Here is a 22,083-nt window from a genome sequence, read left to right as displayed (position 1 = left end):
TAAGGGAGGGGACTAACTTCATTGGATGGACAGATATCCTCAGAAGTGGTCCCACAAGTAACCAGGGCCTGCAGCATGTAGGAATTTAAAGTGATAATCATGAGCTGGAAAGGAAATGGAAGCCAGGGCAGCTAATGTAGCATTACAGTTGCCATTACAGTTGTGAACTGGTGCAAAGGTATTTCTGGAAAGTTTCGGTTACTTAATTTATATTGAATGCTTCCTCATGCAACTATGATCGTACATACTGATTCTGCAGAAAGGAAGAATAATGACAAACGCATCACTATCCTTTAGTATCATATTGCCCGGTGGCTATGAAATTAAAGCTATTTAGAGACCTATCATATATCTATTTTTTAAAAAAATAGATCAAATGCTTTGTATTGGCAGAAAGTATTATTTCTGTATCAAAGAGACAAACTTGTCCTAAGAAAAATAGCTTCACATTTTCTCTTTTTTTCCTCTCTTACAAACTTCAAATTAGGCATTTTCAAAAGGCAACTGGACTTTGTTTTTCCAGTTGCCTCTTGAAAAAGCACCTTTTGGACAACCATGACCTGGATGACTGAGAATCTCCATAATCAAATGAGGCAACCATCCCAGCTTATTGCATAATTTTTACTTCCAAATGATAATATCTTTTTTTTCCCCAGATCTGAAAAGAGTCAAAAACCAGCGTCAGAATTAAGAAAACATATTGTCAGCGTTCCAAGCAAACCTCCAATCCAATCAATAACTCTGAGACAGACATATCTTAAAGATACCTTTATTTGGATAGAAACTGGCACATCTGTGGAATCCCGAATCTGAAAGTTTTCGGGCTTCCTTGCAATATTCAAAACTACAAATCCATCCCCCCTTGGCCGTCATCACATCACATGGCCCAATCATGATCTGTCCTAAAGTAAGATTCTTATTTCATTCTGCGCCATACTAAATGACCTTGAACTAACAAAAGAATTTTGTCTACTTGGAGATACTCAGTTGAATTCCCCCCCCCTCCCACTTTCTCAGGCTTCAGGCAGTGTGAGAGCATTGAATCTCAATATGGCTTCCAAAGCTGACACATATCTTTGAAATTCATGTTTTTACCTCTACAGACCTCTTCAGAATGGCCATACAGGAATAGATCTGTCAGTCCCAGAGTATCAAGAAATACGAGGAAAGATGATGTCTGGGCATGTGGAATATAATATTTTAGTAGTTACTCAACTGGCTGTGTTCAAATCTGCCAAGCACAAATCCGAAGACAACGTTCAGTTTATGGTAATGAAATCATTTGTAAATGTATTTTGTACGTAATTCTATTAAGAGTCCACATCATAACAATGAGAAACCAAACTTATTAATTTCATTCCAGGCAACATACATTAAAAATATATTATGAATTATATTATGAAAATAGACCAAGTATAAAGGAACACAAATAAAATTAAAAGGGGAAAAAGAAACAAAATCCCAAACCCAAACATAGTAAAATCATTTATTGATTTGTGTGTGGAATAGAATATGAATAAAGCTATGCATGATTTTTGAAGCTTCATAGCTAATGGCAGTGCCACCAAAGTCCTTCCTCATGAAGAATTAGGCGCATGCCTGGTCTTAGCAAAAGGGTAACATTGGATCGGCTGTACAGATAGTCCTCGACTTAAGACCACAGTTGAGCCCAAAATTTCTGTTCCTAAGTGAGACTTGGTTTAACTGACTTTTGCCCTGTTTTATGACCTTTCTTGCCACAGTTGTTAAGGGAATCACTGCAGTTGATATTTTAGTAGTTCGGTTGTTAAGTGAACCTGGTTTCCCCATTGTCTTTGCTTGTCAGAAGGTCACAAAAGGGGATCACATGACCCCTTGGGCACTGCAACGGTCATAAATATGAGTTAGTTGCCAAGTGTCTGAATTTTGATCATATGACCATGGTGACACTGCAATGGTCATAAGGGTGAAAAACGGACATGAGTCACTTTTTTCAGTGCTGTTGTAACTTTAAATGGTCACTAAATGTTGTAAGTCAAGGACGACCTGTACCAGACAGCATATTATGACTGGATGCTTTATTACCTTGAATATTGGATTATTGGGGGAAATTTTCTCTGATATTCTTACATTCTACATGGAAGGATTTTGCTTGTTTTAGTGGAGAAATACTCAGTCCTGTAAGATTAAATGTGAAATTTTACATCCCAATGTAAGAGTTAAAGCTGACTTGGTGTTACTCTTTTACACAGCAGATGCTGCAACAAGGCCAACTAAAAGTCCAAAGTTAATTTTTCCTAACTTGGGAGTCCTCCACTGTTTGGACCTCAGTTCCTAGAATTTCCCAGGCAGCATGGCCATTACTAAGAATTCACAGAGCTCAGCCAATCAGAGTGAGCCAGAGTGTAGAAAGCCATCTGAAGCACTTTGTATTCTGTATTTGTTGGTAATTTTCCAGAAGTTGCCATAGGTTCCCAGCTCCTGTTCTCAAAAGCACTTATGAATTCCTCTGAAAGTATTCTTTTCTTTGTGTTAAGCTGTCAAGGTTGAGAAATCTGGCTCATCATAATCTTTTGGAAAGCCAGCCCTGGAAATAAGTCAGTTTCTCTAAAGTTAAATCTCGTTGCGGTCTGCACTCAATCCCACTGTATCTGGTAAACTGCTGGTCAGATTAATAATTTAAATGTGTAAGATTGCCCAATGGAGCTGTTTGATAAATTTAATCTATAAATCTGTACATATTAAAACAAAACCCAAATAGATGACGTTAACAAAGAAAACAAGGAAATAAATGAGGACCATAATCGTGGGAAACAACCACACTACAACTTTATTACACACCTCCTATTCAGATGGATATACATCCCTACTTAAGCCACAGCTTGGGGGAAAAAAACAAGGTTTTCAAAGTTCTCTGAAGGAGTAATATTGTTGGATCTTTGATGTTGGAGCCTATGGGGTTGTGTTTGGTGTTGTAGATGTTTTTATTGTATGTTGCTGTTGTATGCATTTTGTTGTAAGCCAATTAATCAGCAATTTGAGTTTAGGCTTACTTTAATTGGAGAAATGTTGGTTCTAGATAACCAGAACTGAGGAAGGAACTTTCAAGTGCTGCTTCAGTAGTAGTGCAAGATCCCAAAATGCAAAGTTCAATGCAACACTACAGAGTAGTGTAGCGGCTTCCAGATTTACACAACTTGAGAAACATCACTCAGACCATAAACACCTTCTGCACACTTATTCAGTTCAGTTGCTTTGATATTAATTTGACAGACATGGATTTTCTGTAGCAAAACGAAGAAAATCAGATTTTCATTCTTTGGATTGGGATAACATGTTCCAGTAGAGGGCACTCAAGCACTGTTGAAACTGTAGTCATGTTGGTAGGATGTCAGTCTGAAATCTGAAATCATGATTTCATGCTGGACAGAACCGTTGATGCTTCTCTGACAGTTGTGTAATATTTTGCTCTGATTTGAAATGAAAGGGTTTTGCTACATTTGTATGTAACTTAAGTTTATTCTGTAACAGAAGGTAAAGTTTTTTTTTACAAAGTTATAGAATAAGTTTTAATTTGGTAAACAAGCTACAGGTTAATGTTTGAACAAAGACTGAATATTTTTTTCTGTTTCTCTGATGAGATGGATGCTGGTTTGAGCTATAGGATACAACATTGCTCAATACAATGTTTAAAATACTGCTTTATCTTTTAGTCTTGATTAGTTGCTTTTTAGCCACAAAATGGCTTTTCTTCTTCTGTTAGCTTGTAAATTACCAGTGGACAATGGAGCCTTATAAAAAGTGTATGCGTCTTTATTCAGAAGCATTCTTTGTGAACATTGCTGGAGTTAATAGTTGTAACAGATCACAACTCCAGAAAGAGGCAGTAGAATTAAATGTCTTACCAGCCTCTCTCAACGGGGTTCTGCAGAACCCTAGGATTTCACAAGAGATCATGATTTTTTTTAAAAAGCATTTGTTCTTTTACCTTCCTGTGTCACAGAGTTTGCAGTGGTGGGGACTTTTACTCACTGTGACTCTGCTAACTTATCCTGCAAATGTTCTGTGACCTGTAGATATAGTAATTCTTATGTAGGGGTTTCCTGGGACTTGAAAATTATTTCAGGAGTTCCTCCAGGAGGAAAAAAAAAAGTTGAGGAAGGCTGGTTTAGGGCCTCTGGTCCAATTCCTTGTTCAGTGTAGGAATCCACAAAACCATCTCAAGCAAATGCCATCCAGCCCCTGAGTGAAATCTCCCAGTGCTCACCACTGCTGTTGATAGGCGGCTCTACTGCTTAATATTTCTTCCTATCAGGAAATTCCTCAGTATTCCTCCTGATTCTCACTGCTTTCAATAGTGGACTCCTTTATGCATGTGATGTTTTTTAGATATTTGTAGACTGCTGTCATATCTTTGAAGCTTCCCTTTTGCTTTCTAAATGTGCCTCATAATTGCTCCTTTATAGCATAGGTGTCAAACGTGCGCCGTCATGTTGCCGTCACATGATGTATAGTGATTTTTCCCCCCCTTCGGGGAGCTGGGATGGGTGTGGCCTATGTGTGATGCATCTGCCCTTTGGGCTGCCAGTTTAACATCACTGCTTGTGGCTTCCAGAACGCTTGTCCTAGTTGTTGTTCTCCGAACCCACTCCATTTCTCTTTGAAAGTGCAGTTCCCCAAACTAAGTCCACAACTCCCAAGCCATGCCTTTCCAATGCAGAGTACATAATAAAACTACTACTTCCTACAATGGATGCAGTATGCCCATGTTTCTATGGGCCAACTTTGCCCTGGCTTTTTCAGCTTCTGTATTATATGCTTAGTCATGTTCACCTGGTGATATTTCTTACATACGCTACTGCCAAACCATACCTTTCCAGGTTCTGTACCTAGGCATTTGATTTATCCTACCCAAATGCTGGACTTTATATTTATCATGCTTGAACATAATCCTGATGGAACAGACCCGGAGCTTAATCTGTCAAAATAACTTCGTAATGCAATCTTGTCCTCCAAGGCAAAACTTCTGAGGCTTGCTGTAGTCAGCAAAAGTGATAAATAATCCCTTCCATTCCATCCTGAAAATTATTTATAAAGCCATGCTTTAGTCATGGAGGCAAAAATGGCCTTTTGAGCAATAGTCCCCGCCCACCCTTAATCTGCAACACACACTAGTATGTACCACCCTATCCTTTCCTTCATTTCATTCTGCTTCTCCCTTGTCAAGGCAACTGAGGAATGGAGGAAATTTTCTTAGCTTCTATGAATTCTGAAAACCTGACTGACCACTCACTATCAGAAGCGAAATGTTTATTTACGAAGATAGTCTTTTGTATTATTCACTTTTTGTTCCATTTACTCTGGCCCTTAGTATGGCCATAGCATACACGATGGAATTTATGTGGTCTTCCAAAACTCTTTGCTGAGCATGTTCCCTACCTAAGATCTAAGCAGAGGCTATAACCAGAAGTATTTTACTCTCCTTCCTGGGCCCAAGAGATACTTAATGGAGACCACCCACCTTTTGTCACAAAACATAATCACCTATCCAACCCCTGTAGCAGTCAAATAAGATTTGTTGTGCCTTTGATATCCTTTCTTTTGAAAAAAGAAGCAAATGCTCCAATTAAAAAAAAAAGGTGGGAGACTGAAAATTACCCGACAGTACCAGATTAATTGTATCACATCTGCCATAGGTCTTAGTATTTGAAAAAAAGGTTTTTTTTTTTTTTTTTTTTTGCTATTTCAAGCAGTTTAGTGACATATTATTATTCCTCCTTCGTATTAAGAAAAATCTAGACATTTAGAGCTCATTTTAGCTAACCTGCTTGTTTTTATACTTGCTTTTAAATCTGTTAGCTCAAGCTAATAATAAAGTTTCAAAACCCCTTTATTCACTAGTGTTCTTTGTCTCTGGATCCAAAAGAACCAATTGCCTGGGCCCCTGATCGCTGCCCTGATTCTTGCCAGAACTCACAGGGGCATAAATATGATTGGTTTTTTTTTTTTCAGAGTATCATCTTACTGTAATTTGCAAGTGGACTTTCCTTATAGCGATGTCCACTCTTTGGAATAATTCTGTCCCACCAATATTTAGAATAATTTCTCCACCTCATCACCAATATTTGGAAGCATCTCTTGATAGATCTTTTAGACACCTACTAAAGACCCATTTCTCCCAAGCCTTTCCTCTAGGTGATAACAATCATTTCAAGAATATTAATAGTCCAGTATGCCGAAATCACCAAGTTCACATACTGCAAGAATGGAAATCTACAGATCTATTTTTGTCATCCACAGCACCACTCACAATAAATTGGCACCTTTAGTTGCATGTATACTTTAAGATATAAACTTTAAAAGAGATCTATTAAACTTCTGAAAGTCTTAATGCATGCATATAGTTTACTGAAGGTCATTAAAAAACCTGCTGAAAATATTGACCCTACTTATTCCTGGCCTAGGTTGGTTGTCTATATATGATGTGCGGGAAATCTGGTACTGAATTTTCTTTCAGAAAAATTGTTAGTCTGATCTATTACATGTTTATGCCTGTCATTTAAATAATGGATATTTTTCTCCCTATGTTGCAGGTTTCTAAGAAGTACAGTGATATTGATGAGTTTTATCAAAAACTTGTCACACGTTACCCGCAAACCTCTCTACCACCTTTGCCAAGAAAAGTGCTTTTTGTTGGAGAATCTGATATTCGAGAACGAAGAGCTGCCTTCAATGAGATTATGGGGTTGATTTCTAAAGATGTGGCTCTCGCATCAAGCCCTGAGTTACTGGAATTTCTGGGTAAATTAAAAACCCGTTCTTCACACTGAGTGGAATTTTAATAAATAGGCCATGGATCAGCTCTTGGAACTCTGCAAAAACAGCAAAATGTTTCCACTTAAAAACTAGGTTAAATTCTCATTGTCACAAATATCTAATGCAGGATACGTTTGGTTTGCTTCCTTACAAATATAATACTACAAATGCACAGGAACATCTTATCTAGATGTGAGAATGTTAGTTTCAGATTGTTTTCTGGGAGATTTGGAAATAGAAAACTATGATTCAAAAGTGCCCTAAGTAAAATATATTTATTGCCACAAATTCTTTACATGGTGTGGAAATGTACTGTTTTTTCACATACAAAGGGCATATTTTCTTCCAGTATAAGAATACTGGGTAGCTGTTGGTGATACTCAGGTGGAGGAATAATATCTGTGTCTATTGTGTGCTGCTGCATTAATTTTTCTCTGCCTCTTTTTACAGGAACCAGATCCACTAGTGTCATTGATGTCAAGAGTAAAAACCTTCCCAAGAAGGAAGAAGAGGATGATGAAACCGAAGACTTTGATTTTTTCAAAGAGGAAAAAATACCTGATGTCATTTCTCAGTTCAGTTCATTTAAAAGCCAGGAGGCCGAAAAGGAAACAGAAGAGGAAGAGAGTGATGTGGATCCACTTGGTGTCCTCAAGTATGCCTTTTCAATGTTTGTTTTTCCTATCCTAGAGCTATCTTATTTGTGGTTGTGTAAAACTCCAGATGACCACCAGGCAGTGCCAAAGTGTTAGGGTTTTTCCCCCCTGCTCTTTGCTGTCATTGAAATTCTGATTTTTTGCAGCCAAGGTGAATTCAGAATTAATTTCTTCAAAAGCATTTTAGACCTCCCAATAGTTGTTCTGAGGGTTACTAAAAGAAATGCAAAACAGCTGAAATAAAGGGAGGGGGAAGCTCGCAGTTTGTATATTGACTGGTGAAAGTTTAAACAATCTTGGATCATTCATCAACCTTGTGCTCATAGTTAAGAGATGACCAGTAAAAGAGTTGGAGAAAATGTGATTATTCCACCTTTTTTTCTTTTTTTTTTTGTAAACTAACACAATCAAGGTTGTGGACAAACAGAATAAACATGCAGAATAAAAGAAAGACATACAAGTAATAGAAATCCTCTAATGGCCATCAGAAACCTTTGATCTTTTGCAAAAGCATGACGGAATAGTATTGTTTTAACAGCTGTACAAATTATCAAGGGGAAAGGGAATCCTTGAAATCCCAGGGACAAGAAGTCAGAATGTTGGACGTATGAAACAAGATAGTCTTCCATATTTTATGACAGTATCACTGCCAGTCAAATATTTATGTATTTATGTACACCCACAAGCACCCTTCCAATCTCATGACAGTGTACAATAAATAAAAGTAATAGTAATACAGAAATACAAGAACAGTAATTATTTTTTTAAACTGTCAAACTTTTACCACCTATTTCGATATTGATGACCAGTGTTAAATAAATGTCCGTCTGAACCATTCAGTGTTTAAGGCTTGTTAAAAAGCTCAGTGGTGATAAAACTAGGTGGAAGGTGGTTCATTGATTAAAAACAACAAACGTATCTCCTGGATATCACACCTCATACAGGGGAGGAATCTTAAGCATCCATATGTTATTGGATCAGTAGGAACCACTTGAAGTCAATGGCTATGTACAGGTGAAACTCGAAAAATTAGAATATCGTGCAAAAGTTCATTTATTTCAGTAATGCAACTTAAAAGGTGAAACCAATATATGAGATAGACTCATTACATGCAAAGCAAGATAGTTCAAGCCGTGATTTGTCATAATTGAGATGATTATGGCTTACAGCTCATGAAAACCCCAAATCCACAATCTCAGAAAATTAGAATATTGTGAAAAGGTTCAATATTCTAGGCTCAAAGTGTCCCACTCTAATCAGCTAATTAAGCCATAACACCTGCAAGGAGTTCCTGAGCCTTTAAATGGTCTCTCAGTCTGGTTCAGTACGAATCACAATCATGGGAAAGACTGCTGACCTGACAGTTGTACAGAAAACTATCATTGACACCCTCCATAAGGAGGGAAAGCCTCAAAAGGCAATTGCAAAAGAAGTTGGATGTTCCCAAAGTGCTGTATCAAAGCACATTAATAGAAAGTTATGTGGAAGGGAAACGTGTGGAAGAAAAAGGTGCACAAACAGCAGGGATGACCGCAGCCTGGAGAGGATTGTCAGGAAAAGGCCATTCAAAAGTGTTGGGGACTTTCACAAAGAGTGGACTGAGGCTGGTGCATCAAGAGCCACCACACACAGAGGGATCCTGGACATGGGCTTCAAATGTCGTATTCCTCTTGTCAAGCCGCTCCTGAACAACAAACAAGGTCAGAAGCGTCTTACCTGGGCTAAAGAAAAACAAAACTGGTCTGTTGCTCAGTGGTCCAAAGTCCTCTTTTCTGATGAGAGCAACTTTTGCATCTCATTTGGAAACCAAGGACCCAGAGTCTGGAGGAAGAATGGAGAGGCACACACTGCAAGATGCTTGAAGTCCAGTGTGAAATTTCCACAGTCTGTGTTGATTTGGGGAGCCATGTCATCTGGTGTTGGTGCTGGTGTTGGTCCACTGTGCTTCATTAAGTCCAGGGTCAACACAGCCGTCTACCAGGATATTTTGGAGCACTTCATGCTTCCTTCTGCAGACTAGCTTTATGGGGTTATTGACTTCATTTTCCAACAGGACTTGGCACCTGCCCACACTGCCAAAAGCTCCAAAACCTGGTTCAATGACCGTGGGATTACTGTGCTTGACTGGCCAGCAAACTCGCCTGACCTGAACCCCATAGAGAATCTATGGGACATTGCCAAGAGAAAGATGAGAGACATGGGACCGAACAATGCAGAAGAGCTGAAGGCCACTATTGAAGCATCCTGGTCTTCCATAACACCTCAGCAGTGCCACAGGCTGCCACGCCGCATTGAGGCAGTAATTGCTGCAAAAGGGGCCCAAACCAAGTACTGAGTACATATGCCTGCTTATACTTTTCAGAGGTCCGATATTGTTCTATTTACAATCCTTGTTTTATTGATTGCATGTAATATTCTAATTTTCTGAGATTGTGAATTTGGGGTTTTCATGAGCTGTAAGCCATAATCATCTCAATTATGACAAATCACAGCTTGAACTATCTTGCTTTGGATGTAATGAGTCTATCTTATATATTAGGTTCACCTTTTAAGTTGCATTACTGAAATAAACCAACTTTTGCGCGATATTCTAATTTTTCAAGTTTCACCTGTAGGTACCTAAAGGCCAAGCCATTCTGGGTTTTAAAGGTTAAATAGCAATAACACTTAGACTTATACTGTATAATGCTTCATAGTGCTTTATAGCCCTCTCTAGGCAGTTTAAAGAGTTATTCTTTCGGTTTTTTTAAAGTCATTCTTACACTGGCACTTTAAATTGTACCTGGAAGCATTCTGGTAAAATATTGGCATTAATATGTGAACAGTAGATCTCATCCACCAGTGAGCAAGTTGATACACTTTGGATCAGGTGCAGTTTTCAAAGGACTTTTCAAACGAAACCCCATGTGAGAATGCATTGCAGTATTCCAACTGGGGGAGGACAAGAGCGTGAGTTGCTCTTGACTAGAGATATATAGCCAGAATTGAATCTGCTTAAGTTCCGTGATTAGGCAAACATGAAAGCTGACACCTCTCCTATTTTTTTTTTTTTTTGCATTATAATTCAGAATCACTTGCACTGGCCGTGTTGGTTGAATCTAGCTTGAATCAAAATCTAAAACTTTTGGAAGGGAACCAAATTTACCCATCACTGGATTTGATTTTGCATTTACCTTCTCCTCCCTCCCTCCCTGCATACTCTAGATGCACAATACAGAATAACAGAGTTGGAAGGAACTTTAGAGGTCTTCTAGTCTGACCCCCCTGTCCAAGGAGAAGACCCTGTACTATTCCAAACAAATTGCTGTCCAACCTCTTCTTCAAAACCTCCAATGGTGGAGGACGCACAACCTCTGGAAGAAGAACTCTTCCAGAGCCCAGCATTAGAATTTAAGCAATTCATCCAAATAAACTTTCTGATCTAAAAGGTATAGAAAAAAACCATTACTCTGGGATCATCTGCAGCAAAGAAGTAGCAGTCTTTTTCAGAATTTAATTTTACAGTTCATATTTTTAGAGAGACATGGGACTCTCCCTTGATTGTGGGGAGTCATATTCTCTTGTATTTTCAACATACCTCAGCCAGAAGTCCTCAGTAGTAATAGTTTCTAGCCCCTCCCATTTTTTGCTTTCTATTTTTCTTTTAAAGTGTCTTATTTCTTTGTTGATTTTTTTTATTTCTTACTTTTCAACTTCTTTGGTTTTGAAAGTGTGTCTCAAGTTAAATCAAAATTCTTTTTTTAAATTATTCAAATATTGGGTTTGTTAATATGCAGTTTTTGTATTTGTGTCATCTTTAGTGATTTTGTAGAATGTAAAAGGCCTCAGATATCCTTCTAAGCAGACACGGATGCTTACTAAAATAGGCAATTTAAAAATGTTAATTTGTTTTATTAGGAGTTTATGTTTCGTGCTTGAGAAAGTTCTTCACACTAAATCAGAAGAACAAGTATATATCAAGGTTATATTAATGGAAATACAAATATGTATGAGATAGAATAACTTAGATCAGGAGTCTCCAAAACTTCTGGCAGAATGAGAAATAACTGAGCCAGAAGGAAATTTGTAATACTTGTGATTAAATATTTTATTAACTCGATAGGATTTATTACTATGGCTCTGCTAAACATTCCCTGATGTTCTCAATAAGTGTATTAAATATGTTTTTAATTTATCTGTGGATTAGATAACTATGCCTAGAAAGTTTAATCAAGCTTAGATCCTTTTTTACATTGACGCTACACCAACTAAATTTAATTCCCATACATGGAAAGTGTTAATAAGCTGATATTCTGAAGTTTAGTTTGATGGCCTACACCATTTAATCCTTCACACACCATGGTGTGTATGTGTGTATTCAGCTTCACATCAGACTTGTTTCCTATTTGATTATTTTTTTAGTATTTCACTCCTAAGTGATTTGTTATCTGTTAGTTGAGATTTGAGTCTTGCAGGAGAAACATTAAATTGACTGCAGTGGGAATTGGGTACTTAAGTGTATATGATAAAACAAGGAGAGATAGAGTCAAGAATGAAGGGGGTGATGAATGAATGTTGAACTAGTACAAAATGTAGTAAATACCTTGAGATAGTTTGGCCATAAAAGGAAAAGGAATGATGAGTGAAGCACAAAGCAATCACATGTGAGGGAAAGAGAAATCTAAGGAGGCTGTGGCTAGAGAAGTTGATGAAATCTAAAAGAGAGAGGTGAAAAAGTCAAAGAACAAAAATCAATTATAAAATAGCGCATGGATGGGATGGAAGCAAGATGGATTGCAAGAACTGAAAGATATGAATAGATATATTGAATGGTGTGGCTGCAGACTAGATTCAGTTGGCTGTTCGTTCCTAGGTTTTTTATTTCTTTGGCTGCTGCTTATTATTTTGTTTATGTAATTTGTATAATTTCACTTACCCTGAAAGGAAGTATGCACATCTAAACATTTTAAATTTATCACCGAATGAAGAAACATTCAGCATTTTCTGAGATGGGCTGTGTTTAAAAAAAGCTCCACTTTTATGCTGAAAAGACAGTTCCATCCTGAATTTAATGTCTTGGATGGATGGATGGATTTCATGGCTCACAATCAATGTAATGGGAAGACTAATAATAATATTTCATATGGTCAGGATTTAATGTTTAAAAAAACGAAGTTCTTCTCATAATAATTTTTTTCTTCCTTTTTTCCCTTTTGTATTTTTTCCACAATTTCTATATATATTATAAAGTAACAAAAGAAAAATAGCCTGTCATATCTGGGCTGTAAAACTTTTAGATGTTTACAAGGTAGCAACAGAATGGTACAGAATATTCTCTGGGGGTCCTTGGTATTCTATGAACTCAGCTGTTTGCTTGCAGATATTTCATTGCACCCCTGAGAAGATAGAGGACATGCACCCCTGATCTTCTCTATTGATGTAGGGAGCAACAAGGGAAGCCTTCAAAAACTGCCCTTTGAGAGTAAGTCAGGTGCCTCGAAGCAGATATTCCCAATGGAGACAATATCTTCCATTTTTTTCCATCTTTGGCCTGTGACATCTGAAGGCATGAGGCAAGGGTGTGGGTCAAACTGATAAAAGCAGCATTGTGGCATTGCCCTGCAAGATCCATCCTTTTCTACATCTGGCACACCCTCACAGATATGTATGAAAGGGCTGAAGCTTTCAGCAAAGGCTGTAGTGCTGCTTTCATGATTCTGTTGGAAATCCCGTGGCTGCTGATGGGCAGGCTTGAGTGAGGCTTTGGTGGAGGGGTTTGGAAAGCCCTTCAAATGCCACTTTGCAGTTTGAAAGTCACAATTCATTTTAAGGCAAGCAATCGCATTAATATCGATCAATGTTGTTTTGAACAAGTTCCTTGCTTTGGGTATTTGTCATCACACTGTCCTAAGCAATTTTGGCTTTTGAAGTAGATTTGAAGTTATTTTCAATGGTAGAAGGAAATGGGAGGACTGTGGGGGTTTTTTGTAATAAATTCATCCAGTAACTAATTGCCTGGATGATACCCTAAATAACAAAAATAAAAGATTGTCTTGATGTACAGGTAGTCCTCAACTTATGTCCACAATTGAGCCCAGAATTTATGTTGCTGAGTGAGAAATTTGTTAAGTGAGTTTTGCCCCATTTTACAACTGTTCTTGCCACATTTGTTAAGTGAATCACCGCAGTTGTCAATTTAATAACACCGTTGTTATGTGAATCTGGCTTCCCCATTGACTTTGCTTGTCAGATGGTTGCAAAAGGTGATCACATGACCCCAGGACACTGCAATGGTCATAAAAATGAACCAGTTGTCAAGCATCCAAATGTAAATCATGTGACCATGGGGATGCTGCAACGGTCATAATTGTGAAAAATTGTCATAAGTCATTTTTTCAGTGCCATAGTAACTTTGAATGGTCACTAAATGAACTGTTGTAAGTCGAGGACTACCTGTATAAATTGAAGCCTGTATCTCCTTTGGCCAACAGCTCAAAGGTGCTTGGGTTGTTCAGGTAGGTTGCTGCACAGTTTTTGTGATTTTATTTTTGAAGTCCAAGTTACAAACCAAGTCCTGAAAGGATGAAGGCCATTAACTAGGACCAAATGACATCAGCCCTGGTCATATGCCCAGTTCCATCTATTTGTCAAAATCACCACTGTTGGTTGGTAGCTTTTGTCAATTCAGTAGTATGATTTTCACTCGACCTTGGCTTTTCTTTTTCCTTCTGAGCATGTGTTTTTATCTGGCACTTATACAGTACAAATCCTAATAGAAATTATAATGGAACACTTTGTTTGATCAGAATGCACAAAGTAAGGTTATAGACAGTTTCTCTACACAGTATTCTATCTCCACAATAAGATATTATAGAAACTGCCTATAAACAGATATCTCTAAAAATAGGAGATATTAGGACTGATAAAGTTTTCCTGAAAAGGAAACATATGCCTTTTATGCAGGGATGGGCTGCTACCAGTTCGCCCCGGTTCAGGTGAACCTGTACCTAATTTTATGGCCAGTTTGGCAAACCAGTAAATCCCACCCTTGGCTGGCCCCACCTACCCCACCCCTCCCAGGAGTCCCCATGCGGCCCATTTTAGTTCCCAGGTAAGTACAGGACCCGTATGGAGGCTCAGGGAGGACGAAAAACAGGCCTCTCCGAGGCTCCGGAACAACCCTGTTTTCGCCCTCCCAGAGGCTCAAGGAAGGTGAAAAACGTGCCTCCCGGAAGTTCAGGAAGGTGGGAAACGGGCCTATTTCTAGCCTCTGGAGAGCCTCCGGAGCCCGGGGAGGACGAAAATACCCCCCTCGCCACGGTGCAGGAGGCCGACTAGGCCATGTCCACCCAGCAACTGGGCAGAGAACCGGTTGCTAAAATTTTTGAAGTCCACCCCTGTTTTTGAAATGTGGTTCTTTGTTAAATTTGTTTGCCACTCAACTCCAACAACTGTGGTAGCTTACAAAAAATAATTAATTAATTAATTAATTAATTAATTAATTTTATATATATATATATATATATATATATGGATCTTTGGTTATTCGGGTTCTCTCCCGCGTAAGATTCAAAGTATCTAGGCAACGTTTCGGCGAGGTCCCACTCGCCATCTTCAGGCTGGTGCTTTCGGCTTAGTGCCAGTGCAAGCAGATATAATATAATAAAGAATAAAGAATAAATGATATCAAAAATGATAAAAACTGGACTGGAAGGAGGGAGGGGAGGGAAAGAGAAGAAAAGGGAAAGAAAAGAAACAAGCAAAACAAATGCAAGGGGGTTTCATTCAACTCTCCCTAAAGGCCTGGGAGAGGAGCCAAGCCTTCAAGTCATTTTCAAACACCAGTAGGCTGTCAGCCATCTGGATCTCAGTGGGAACCTCATTCCAGAGGGCAGGCGCTGCTGCTGAGAAGGCACATTTCCCTGATTTTGGAAGGAAATGTGTCAGCCCTCACAGATCGAATTGGCTGGACAAATGCTATGGGCTGTAATTTCTCTATATTCCCTGGTTGGACATAAAGGTGTTATCAGGTAAATGCAAGTTTGTGTCATACTCAACTCTTGTTGAGTAAATGGGCTGAGTCACACTGATTCTTTGGACAGTAGAAAAGTGGCTGGCTAGCAGGGGTGAAATTCAACCACCTTGGCTTGGTTCGGGAGAGGTTGAATCGGTAAAAAATTGCTCCTGGTTGCTATTGCTATTACCAAGCCATGCCCACATCCACGCCCACAGAGCCGGTAGGGAAAAATTTTGAATTTCACCCCTGCTAGCTAGTATTGGGTTTTTTTGGAGGGGAGGGGAGATTTTGCTATTTTCCAATCTAGTCCACAGCCCTGAGATTTTAGCACAGTTTCCCATCCAAGAACCACTTAGCTTTGCTTAGATTTTCTCACAAGATAATGTGAATGTTGAAAGATATAGGTGTTTAAATCCACCTGAGTGCTGATGAACTCTTGGTCTAATTTACACAACCCAGCAAGAGCCCAGCAAACACAGAAATACCTCTTCAAGCTCTTTTTCCTCCTTTCAGTGCATTTTGCCATTTACTATAAATGACAGTCTCTGTAAGCTGATAGGCAGAATGGATCTTGATAATGGATCAGCAAAAACCATCTACATGCAAATTCACAATAAACCAATAATTTTTCCCTCTGTGTTGGAAAAAAAAAACCACTACAGGTACAAGCAATTAGAGTTTTGGTTATTTTACAAGTTTCCTTGAGTATAGATGGTAGTTCTGATTAAAAAAATATATATTAGAGTGCTCTTGAAGGAAGTTTGTTCCTGGAGTGCCAAATAATACTTTAGCCCCAATTAACTCTCATTATTTCTTGATTTGGAAGACTGTTCCTACAGTGGCAAAACACTCTTACAAGAGCAGTTAGTAATATATTATATTGCTGGATTTACCCAGTGGTGGGATTCAAATGATTTAACAACCGGTTCCCTGCCCTAATGATTTCTTCCAACAACCAGTTCCCCAAACTGCTCAGAAAGTTAACAACCGGTTCTCCCGAAGTGGTGCGAACTGGCTGAATCCCGCCACTGGGTTTACCCCTTTAGAGTTTAAGAGCAGAAGGTATGCAGGATGGGGGAATACGAGGAAAAATACATGAATAAAACCAAGTTTGTAAGCCTAGGTATGTATATTTATTTATCAAATGTATATACCTGGTACTTGCTCATCTCTTCAAAAGTGACTCTGGGCAGCACACAACAATCCACATTAAGAAATAAATAGTAGAAAAAAACAAATATACAAAACTCTTAGCTGAAGTGACAAGTTGTGCAAGGCTCCTCCTAACCATGATTACCACCAAAGTTGGCCTAGTCCTGAAACCATAAAGCCCCCATATCCAGAGGCACTTAGTCTTGCCAGAGTTCAGCAGAAGCCTCTTGTTTCCCATCCAGAACTTCACAGAATCCAGACAATGGGACTTATGTTCATGGCATCATTTAATTTACCAGGGGTGGAAATATGTCATTAGGTAGCAGCAGCAAACTGATGATACCTCACTCCAGGGGAATGGATGAGTGCATCCATAGCCTCATGTAGGTGCTAAAAAGAGAGGAGAGAGCACTGGATCCCGTGGCAACCCACATAGTATGGATCAAGGGCTGGATCCCACTCTCTAATGTAGCATATTTAATAAACCATGTCCTTTTCTGAGAGAATTGTTGGGAGAATTAATCATATTTGCTTTGCCTGAGTCTGGTGCAAAAATGCTCTTAAGATTTTTTTTCCTGCTATGTCTTCATGATGTTGCTTTCATCTGATCCACCACACATACTTGAAGTAGCTTTAAGTCATCCGTAACTGTACTGAGGTTTCCTTTCTTATCCAGGTGTATTTGTTGTGCTTCTCAGCTACTCCATCATGAATGGGACCCATTCAGTTCTTATTGGTCACTTTAGGCTGATTCAGGCCTGGCCATTCTGCCATAACCTTTAAGTGCTATTCTCCGTAGCTGTTCTGGTGTGCGCAGCAGAAGAGCCTGCGCCCTGCCCTTGTATCTGCAGGAGACATTCAAAAGTGGTATTCAGCAGGTTCTGACCAGTTCTGGAGAACCAGTAGCGGAAATTTTGAGTAGTTCGGAGAACCCGCAAATCCCACCTCTGACTGGCCCCGCCCCCATCTATTCTCTGCCTCCCGAGTCCCATCTGATCAGCTGGGTCTTCTTTTGTTGCCCTGCACAGGAGAACGGAGCTGGAAAGCAGGTTAGTGGGGTGGGGAGGGGATGGGATTTTGCAGTAACCTTCCCCTGCCATGCCCACCAAGCCATGCCCACAGAACCGGTAGTAAAAAATTTTGAATCCCACCACTGGAGACATTGCTTTGAAAGAGGAATCACTTATTTAACAACTGTCTGGAAATGAATGATCATCTATCAGGCAGAGTATTTTTAATTACAATAAAGGAGGACGAGGATTTTTGAAGGAGCAGTAAATCCATATTGACAAATGACCTAGCAAGCATTTCTGGGTGGAGGAAAGGAATTTCCTTCCCACAATCACACACGTTCCAGAAATAAGGGATTAAAACTAAAGTCTCTAGGTCAATCCAGGAAAGGTGGCAACCCTACCTTTGGGCCTGTGAATATCTTTTTTAAGTGTTCAGAAAAGAAAAAGGACATGTATGGCTTTGCTTTGTTTGAACTTTTAACCTAAATCAGCAGGAAAGCATATTTTTATAGCTGTTATAGCTAGTATATCTGGACATAATTATATAGTGAGCTAAAGGTTGTAGTTGTAGCATTATGTTTCCCCCCCAAATATTTCAGCCTCAAAAATAAATCTCATTTCCAAGGCCTATCAAAACTCCCAGCAAGCATTTTAGGGCAATAATTTTAAATGTCTAGTGGGAGAAAATATTTCTCAATGTCACAGATACTTTAAAAAAACACCCACAAAAACAAAACAAAAAAATCCATCCTTGCAAAATGCTTTAATGTCCCACATTTACTTTTGGTTTTTTACTGTTTCTTTTGTGTTTGTCCTTCCATGAATTGTGTTGCAAGCTTGCTACTTCAATTGTACAAACTAGGAAAAAGTGAAATTGAGAGGTATCAGTTATTTGTCCAAAGCTATAAAGTCTGCTTAGGTCAGGGACTTCGCCTGTCAAAATAATTACGTTATGGTCTACAAAAAGAACAACTGAGTTTACAAAAACATTCATCTGCTGCAGCATATCAAACTTCCAGTGGTGGATCTCTCTCTATATCTTTCCCTCCCGCCCTTCCTCTCCCTTTCTCTTTCTCACACACAAACATAGAGAAAGAAAAAGGAGGGAGAGATTCTTCCCTGCACTAAAAATAGGTCTAGACATTCACAGTAAAGGCAAGTGTGTTTGGGAGAAAGGCAAGTCAATTGCATAAGGACTCCTGTTCGGCTTAGAAGACCTCATAGGCCCCTTCAACCTTATGACTCTATCAGAAACCTTGTTCGTAACATCTTTTTTCTACCTAGAGAAATTCTTCTTTCAGGTACCTGAGGAGGTGGCTATTTTGCTTAGCCACAACCATTGTCAGCCCATTTGCGGGGTGGGGGTGCAGGATTGGCTAGACACCCAGAAACCCACATTTGTAGCTGAAATTCTACAGCTACTTTTGTAGACATTCCACCCATCTTCTTTTTCCTGTAGTGTATTTAGCAACCATCAGCCAGTCTTTTGCAGTTTCATTTCAATCAATCAATTCAGAATAGAGCTGGAAGGGACCCTGAAGGTCTTCTAGTCCAACCCCCTGGTATAAGCAGGAGACCTTATACCATTTCATATAATCACACTGTCCCATTTCATATATACATGGTGTGATACCATGAAGGTTCAGTGAAGCCTGAGCAAACGACCTTGGGAAAATGTTTCTTTGAGTGGATTGGTGAGACAATGGAAGTGGCTAATGTTTTTTTTTTGTTTGTTTTTTTTAAAAAACCAATGCAGCAGCTCTTTTGAATCCTCATTCTTAGACCTAGAAAAACTGAGTATGTTGGGAAAGGCTGATCTTCGGTGAGGTAAGTTCTTCATCGAAAGGACCAAAGGCTTGGAGATTTGGGAAAAGGAAAAAAATTGTTTTGAATGTTAAGAGGTTATTGTGCTCTAAAGCAGGTCAAGCTAGGGATAGTGTTAGCAGCTCCTTTGCAGCTTGGGAGCAATAAGTGGGTAACTTTTTCAAAGTACATGTACCACTGAATATTTCCTCGACCTGTGCCTTCTTTCTTCTCCAGCTGTGGGCTGGGGGAGAGAGACCCTGAAGCCTCTTTTGTCTGAGGGGATTCATAATAATAGCATGACTCAGCTCTTCCACCCCAAGAATTGTGCATTACCTCATCAGATGCTCCCAGGCTTCTAAGCCTGTGAGGAACCGGAAATGTTGAATCATTTGATTCACACAGCTCTTTTGTTGACAGTAGAAAGTGTTAATGGGAGTGGATTTTAGTCGCCTTTTGTTCACCCCTCCTCTTTCCTTTTCTAATAAGCTTCAATTGGGTTGGGCCTTTAAAAGCCTTTTTTTTTTGTGGTAGTTAGATGATTGTGAATGTACGCTCTCCTTCTTACAAATAAAGTCATTCAAACAAATTGGCATTGGCGTGGCCAGTACTTTTCTGGTATATCTAAGTAGCCTTTGCTGGTTGTCACTGGCTACTAAAGCAAGGAGTTATTGGAATGCCTGCTTTAGCTCTTTGTTTCAGCTGGGTTTTCCTTGCTTTTGCTGCCAGGCAAAAAAAATATCCATCATGTAACAGCAGCAACCAATTAGCCGTAATACAGTGCAAATAAATGCTTAAATGGACAAATTGTTGGGTGGTTAAATTTATTGCAGACAAAGCTGGCATTCAAGAACATGAGCTTGAACCCAATTTAGCCGGTGATTTGGATATCTGGCTGGTGAGTTGAAATTGGGGCCCTGAAGCAGAAATTTGCTCTTTCCTTGGTACAGTTCATGCCCCATCTCCCAGCATATTAACTTCTGCCTGTCATTGCTGTTACCCTTTGGCCAACCTCCAATCTTCTCAGCGACCCCATGTCAGATAGTAACAACCAACCAAAAGTCAACTATAAATGCGATACAAACCTAACTAAACCCACGTTGTTTCCCCACCGTTCTCACAATAGAACAACAATTTTAGCATAGGTTGTTTTCTTAGTTTTTCAGCGGTTGTTTCCTGGAAAGGGGATTGCACTGAATATGCTGTGATTTACCTTTCAGTGAATGTCTTCTTTTGGCTTGTCAATTCAAGCTTTGGGTTGCCCATTTTCCTTTGTTTTGTTTCAAAAAAAGCACTGTGTAGAATTGCAGACTTAAGTCCAATGTAGTTCCCATGGTTTCGATGTGTCAACTCAGACTTAATTTACATTGTAAAATCTTAAAATAAGTAAAGCCTGGTTCCTTGACAGAGTTATGTTTATCTGCATTTTAATAGGATATTATGTTTTCCATCCTTACTTTTTTTGACTGCCTGGCCAAAATAGTAACAAACAGTAGAGTACAGATAAGCATAGAAGTACAGAAAAGACTGAAGAGCAACATCTATGCTTGTCCTGTCCTTTTCAGATGTGCAGACATTGCACAGACCCTGGCCAGATTTCAAAGGACAGTGCAACTACCTCTGAAAGTCCACAGACAGAGCCAAGTTAGCTCTCTTTACTTGGAGCAGTTGCTTTGTCCCCTTTCTGCTAGTTGTGGTAAGTCCCAAAAGTGCTTCTTCAAGAGGCAATTCTTCAAGAAACTTCTTCAGCTCTGAAACTTCTTGGATGAGAAGCGAACATCTTCAAAGAAAAACCAGAAAGCCCCATTGCCTCTTGAAGAAGCACCTTTGGGACAACCATGACCTGGATGACTGAGAATCTTCATAGACATTTACTCATGGTAAGCCTCATATGGAATGAGGAGAGCCTAAAAAGCATGTGGCTGATATTTGCCCCATGAATCTATGCTTTGGGGGAGGGGGGGAAAGGGGGAGGAAAGGGGGGAGGGACCAACTTCCACCAGGTCATAGCATCTTCAATCAGGCCAGCCCCTTGTCCTCAGTTTGATAGCCCTTTGAATCCCAGATATCATTTCTTAACAGGTCTGTCATTCAGCTTATTAAATGTGAGTCATGTGAATTTTATTTGTTGGACCTTATCAGCTGAATATTCATAAGACACCAAGTTTTGTTCAAGTTATGTATAAAAACATAATCCAGATAGAAACCAACCTTGTATATGTATTATGAATTGCTGCATAATGAAATTTTCCAAATAGGTTTCTTGGAACAGTATAAATATTTCCCATTTCAAGGATTTGGGACTGTCTCCCAATGTGCTGGACTTCCTTTACTGTGAATTCAGGGTTAGCAAGGTTATCCTCATATTACAGGTGGGGCAGTGGTGGTATTCAAATATTGTTGCCACTGGTTCGGTGGATGTGGCTTGGTGGGCGCTCTTTGCACGCGTGCACACACTGTGTGTGCATGCGCATGCCAAACGTGCACTTTGCGCAGGCACAGAGGCATTCTAACTCGCCTCCTGCAAGCCTGCATGATCCTGGTCGCTTCAGCAGCTGCCGCGCGGCACTATTCTGTGCCGCGCAAAGCAGCTGCGCTTCAAATTCAGCGGATAAAGGTAAGTATGGGAGCCCGGGCACGCGGATGAGCTCAACAGCAGAGCCATTAG

The 22,083-nt window shown here is 39.4% G+C and overlaps 1 protein-coding gene across 3 annotated transcripts in view; it reads left to right on the top strand.

The window, feature by feature from the left end:
* HS1BP3 (HCLS1 binding protein 3) overlaps window positions 1-22,083 on the top strand; it is a 102,507-nt gene that overhangs the window by 3,658 nt on the left and 76,766 nt on the right. For 2 of the 3 annotated variants that reach the window (XM_087947318.1, XM_026675550.2), the window contains exons 2-4: window positions 1,104-1,269; window positions 6,573-6,780; window positions 7,246-7,450. In XM_087947318.1, the coding sequence (XP_087803444.1) occupies window positions 1,104-1,269; window positions 6,573-6,780; window positions 7,246-7,450 (579 nt within the window). Of the gene's footprint in view, window positions 1-656; window positions 908-1,103; window positions 1,270-6,572; window positions 6,781-7,245; window positions 7,451-22,083 lie in introns of those variants that run through there. The other variant, XM_087947314.1, reaches the window with a different exon arrangement.

Source organism: Notechis scutatus, chromosome 1 (assembly GCF_049901735.1).
Source record: "Notechis scutatus isolate UNSWTSFEM ecotype Mainland chromosome 1, rNotScu1.2, whole genome shotgun sequence".
NCBI lineage: Eukaryota > Metazoa > Chordata > Lepidosauria > Squamata > Elapidae > Notechis > Notechis scutatus.
This window is presented reverse-complemented; position numbering and strand designations above follow the sequence as displayed.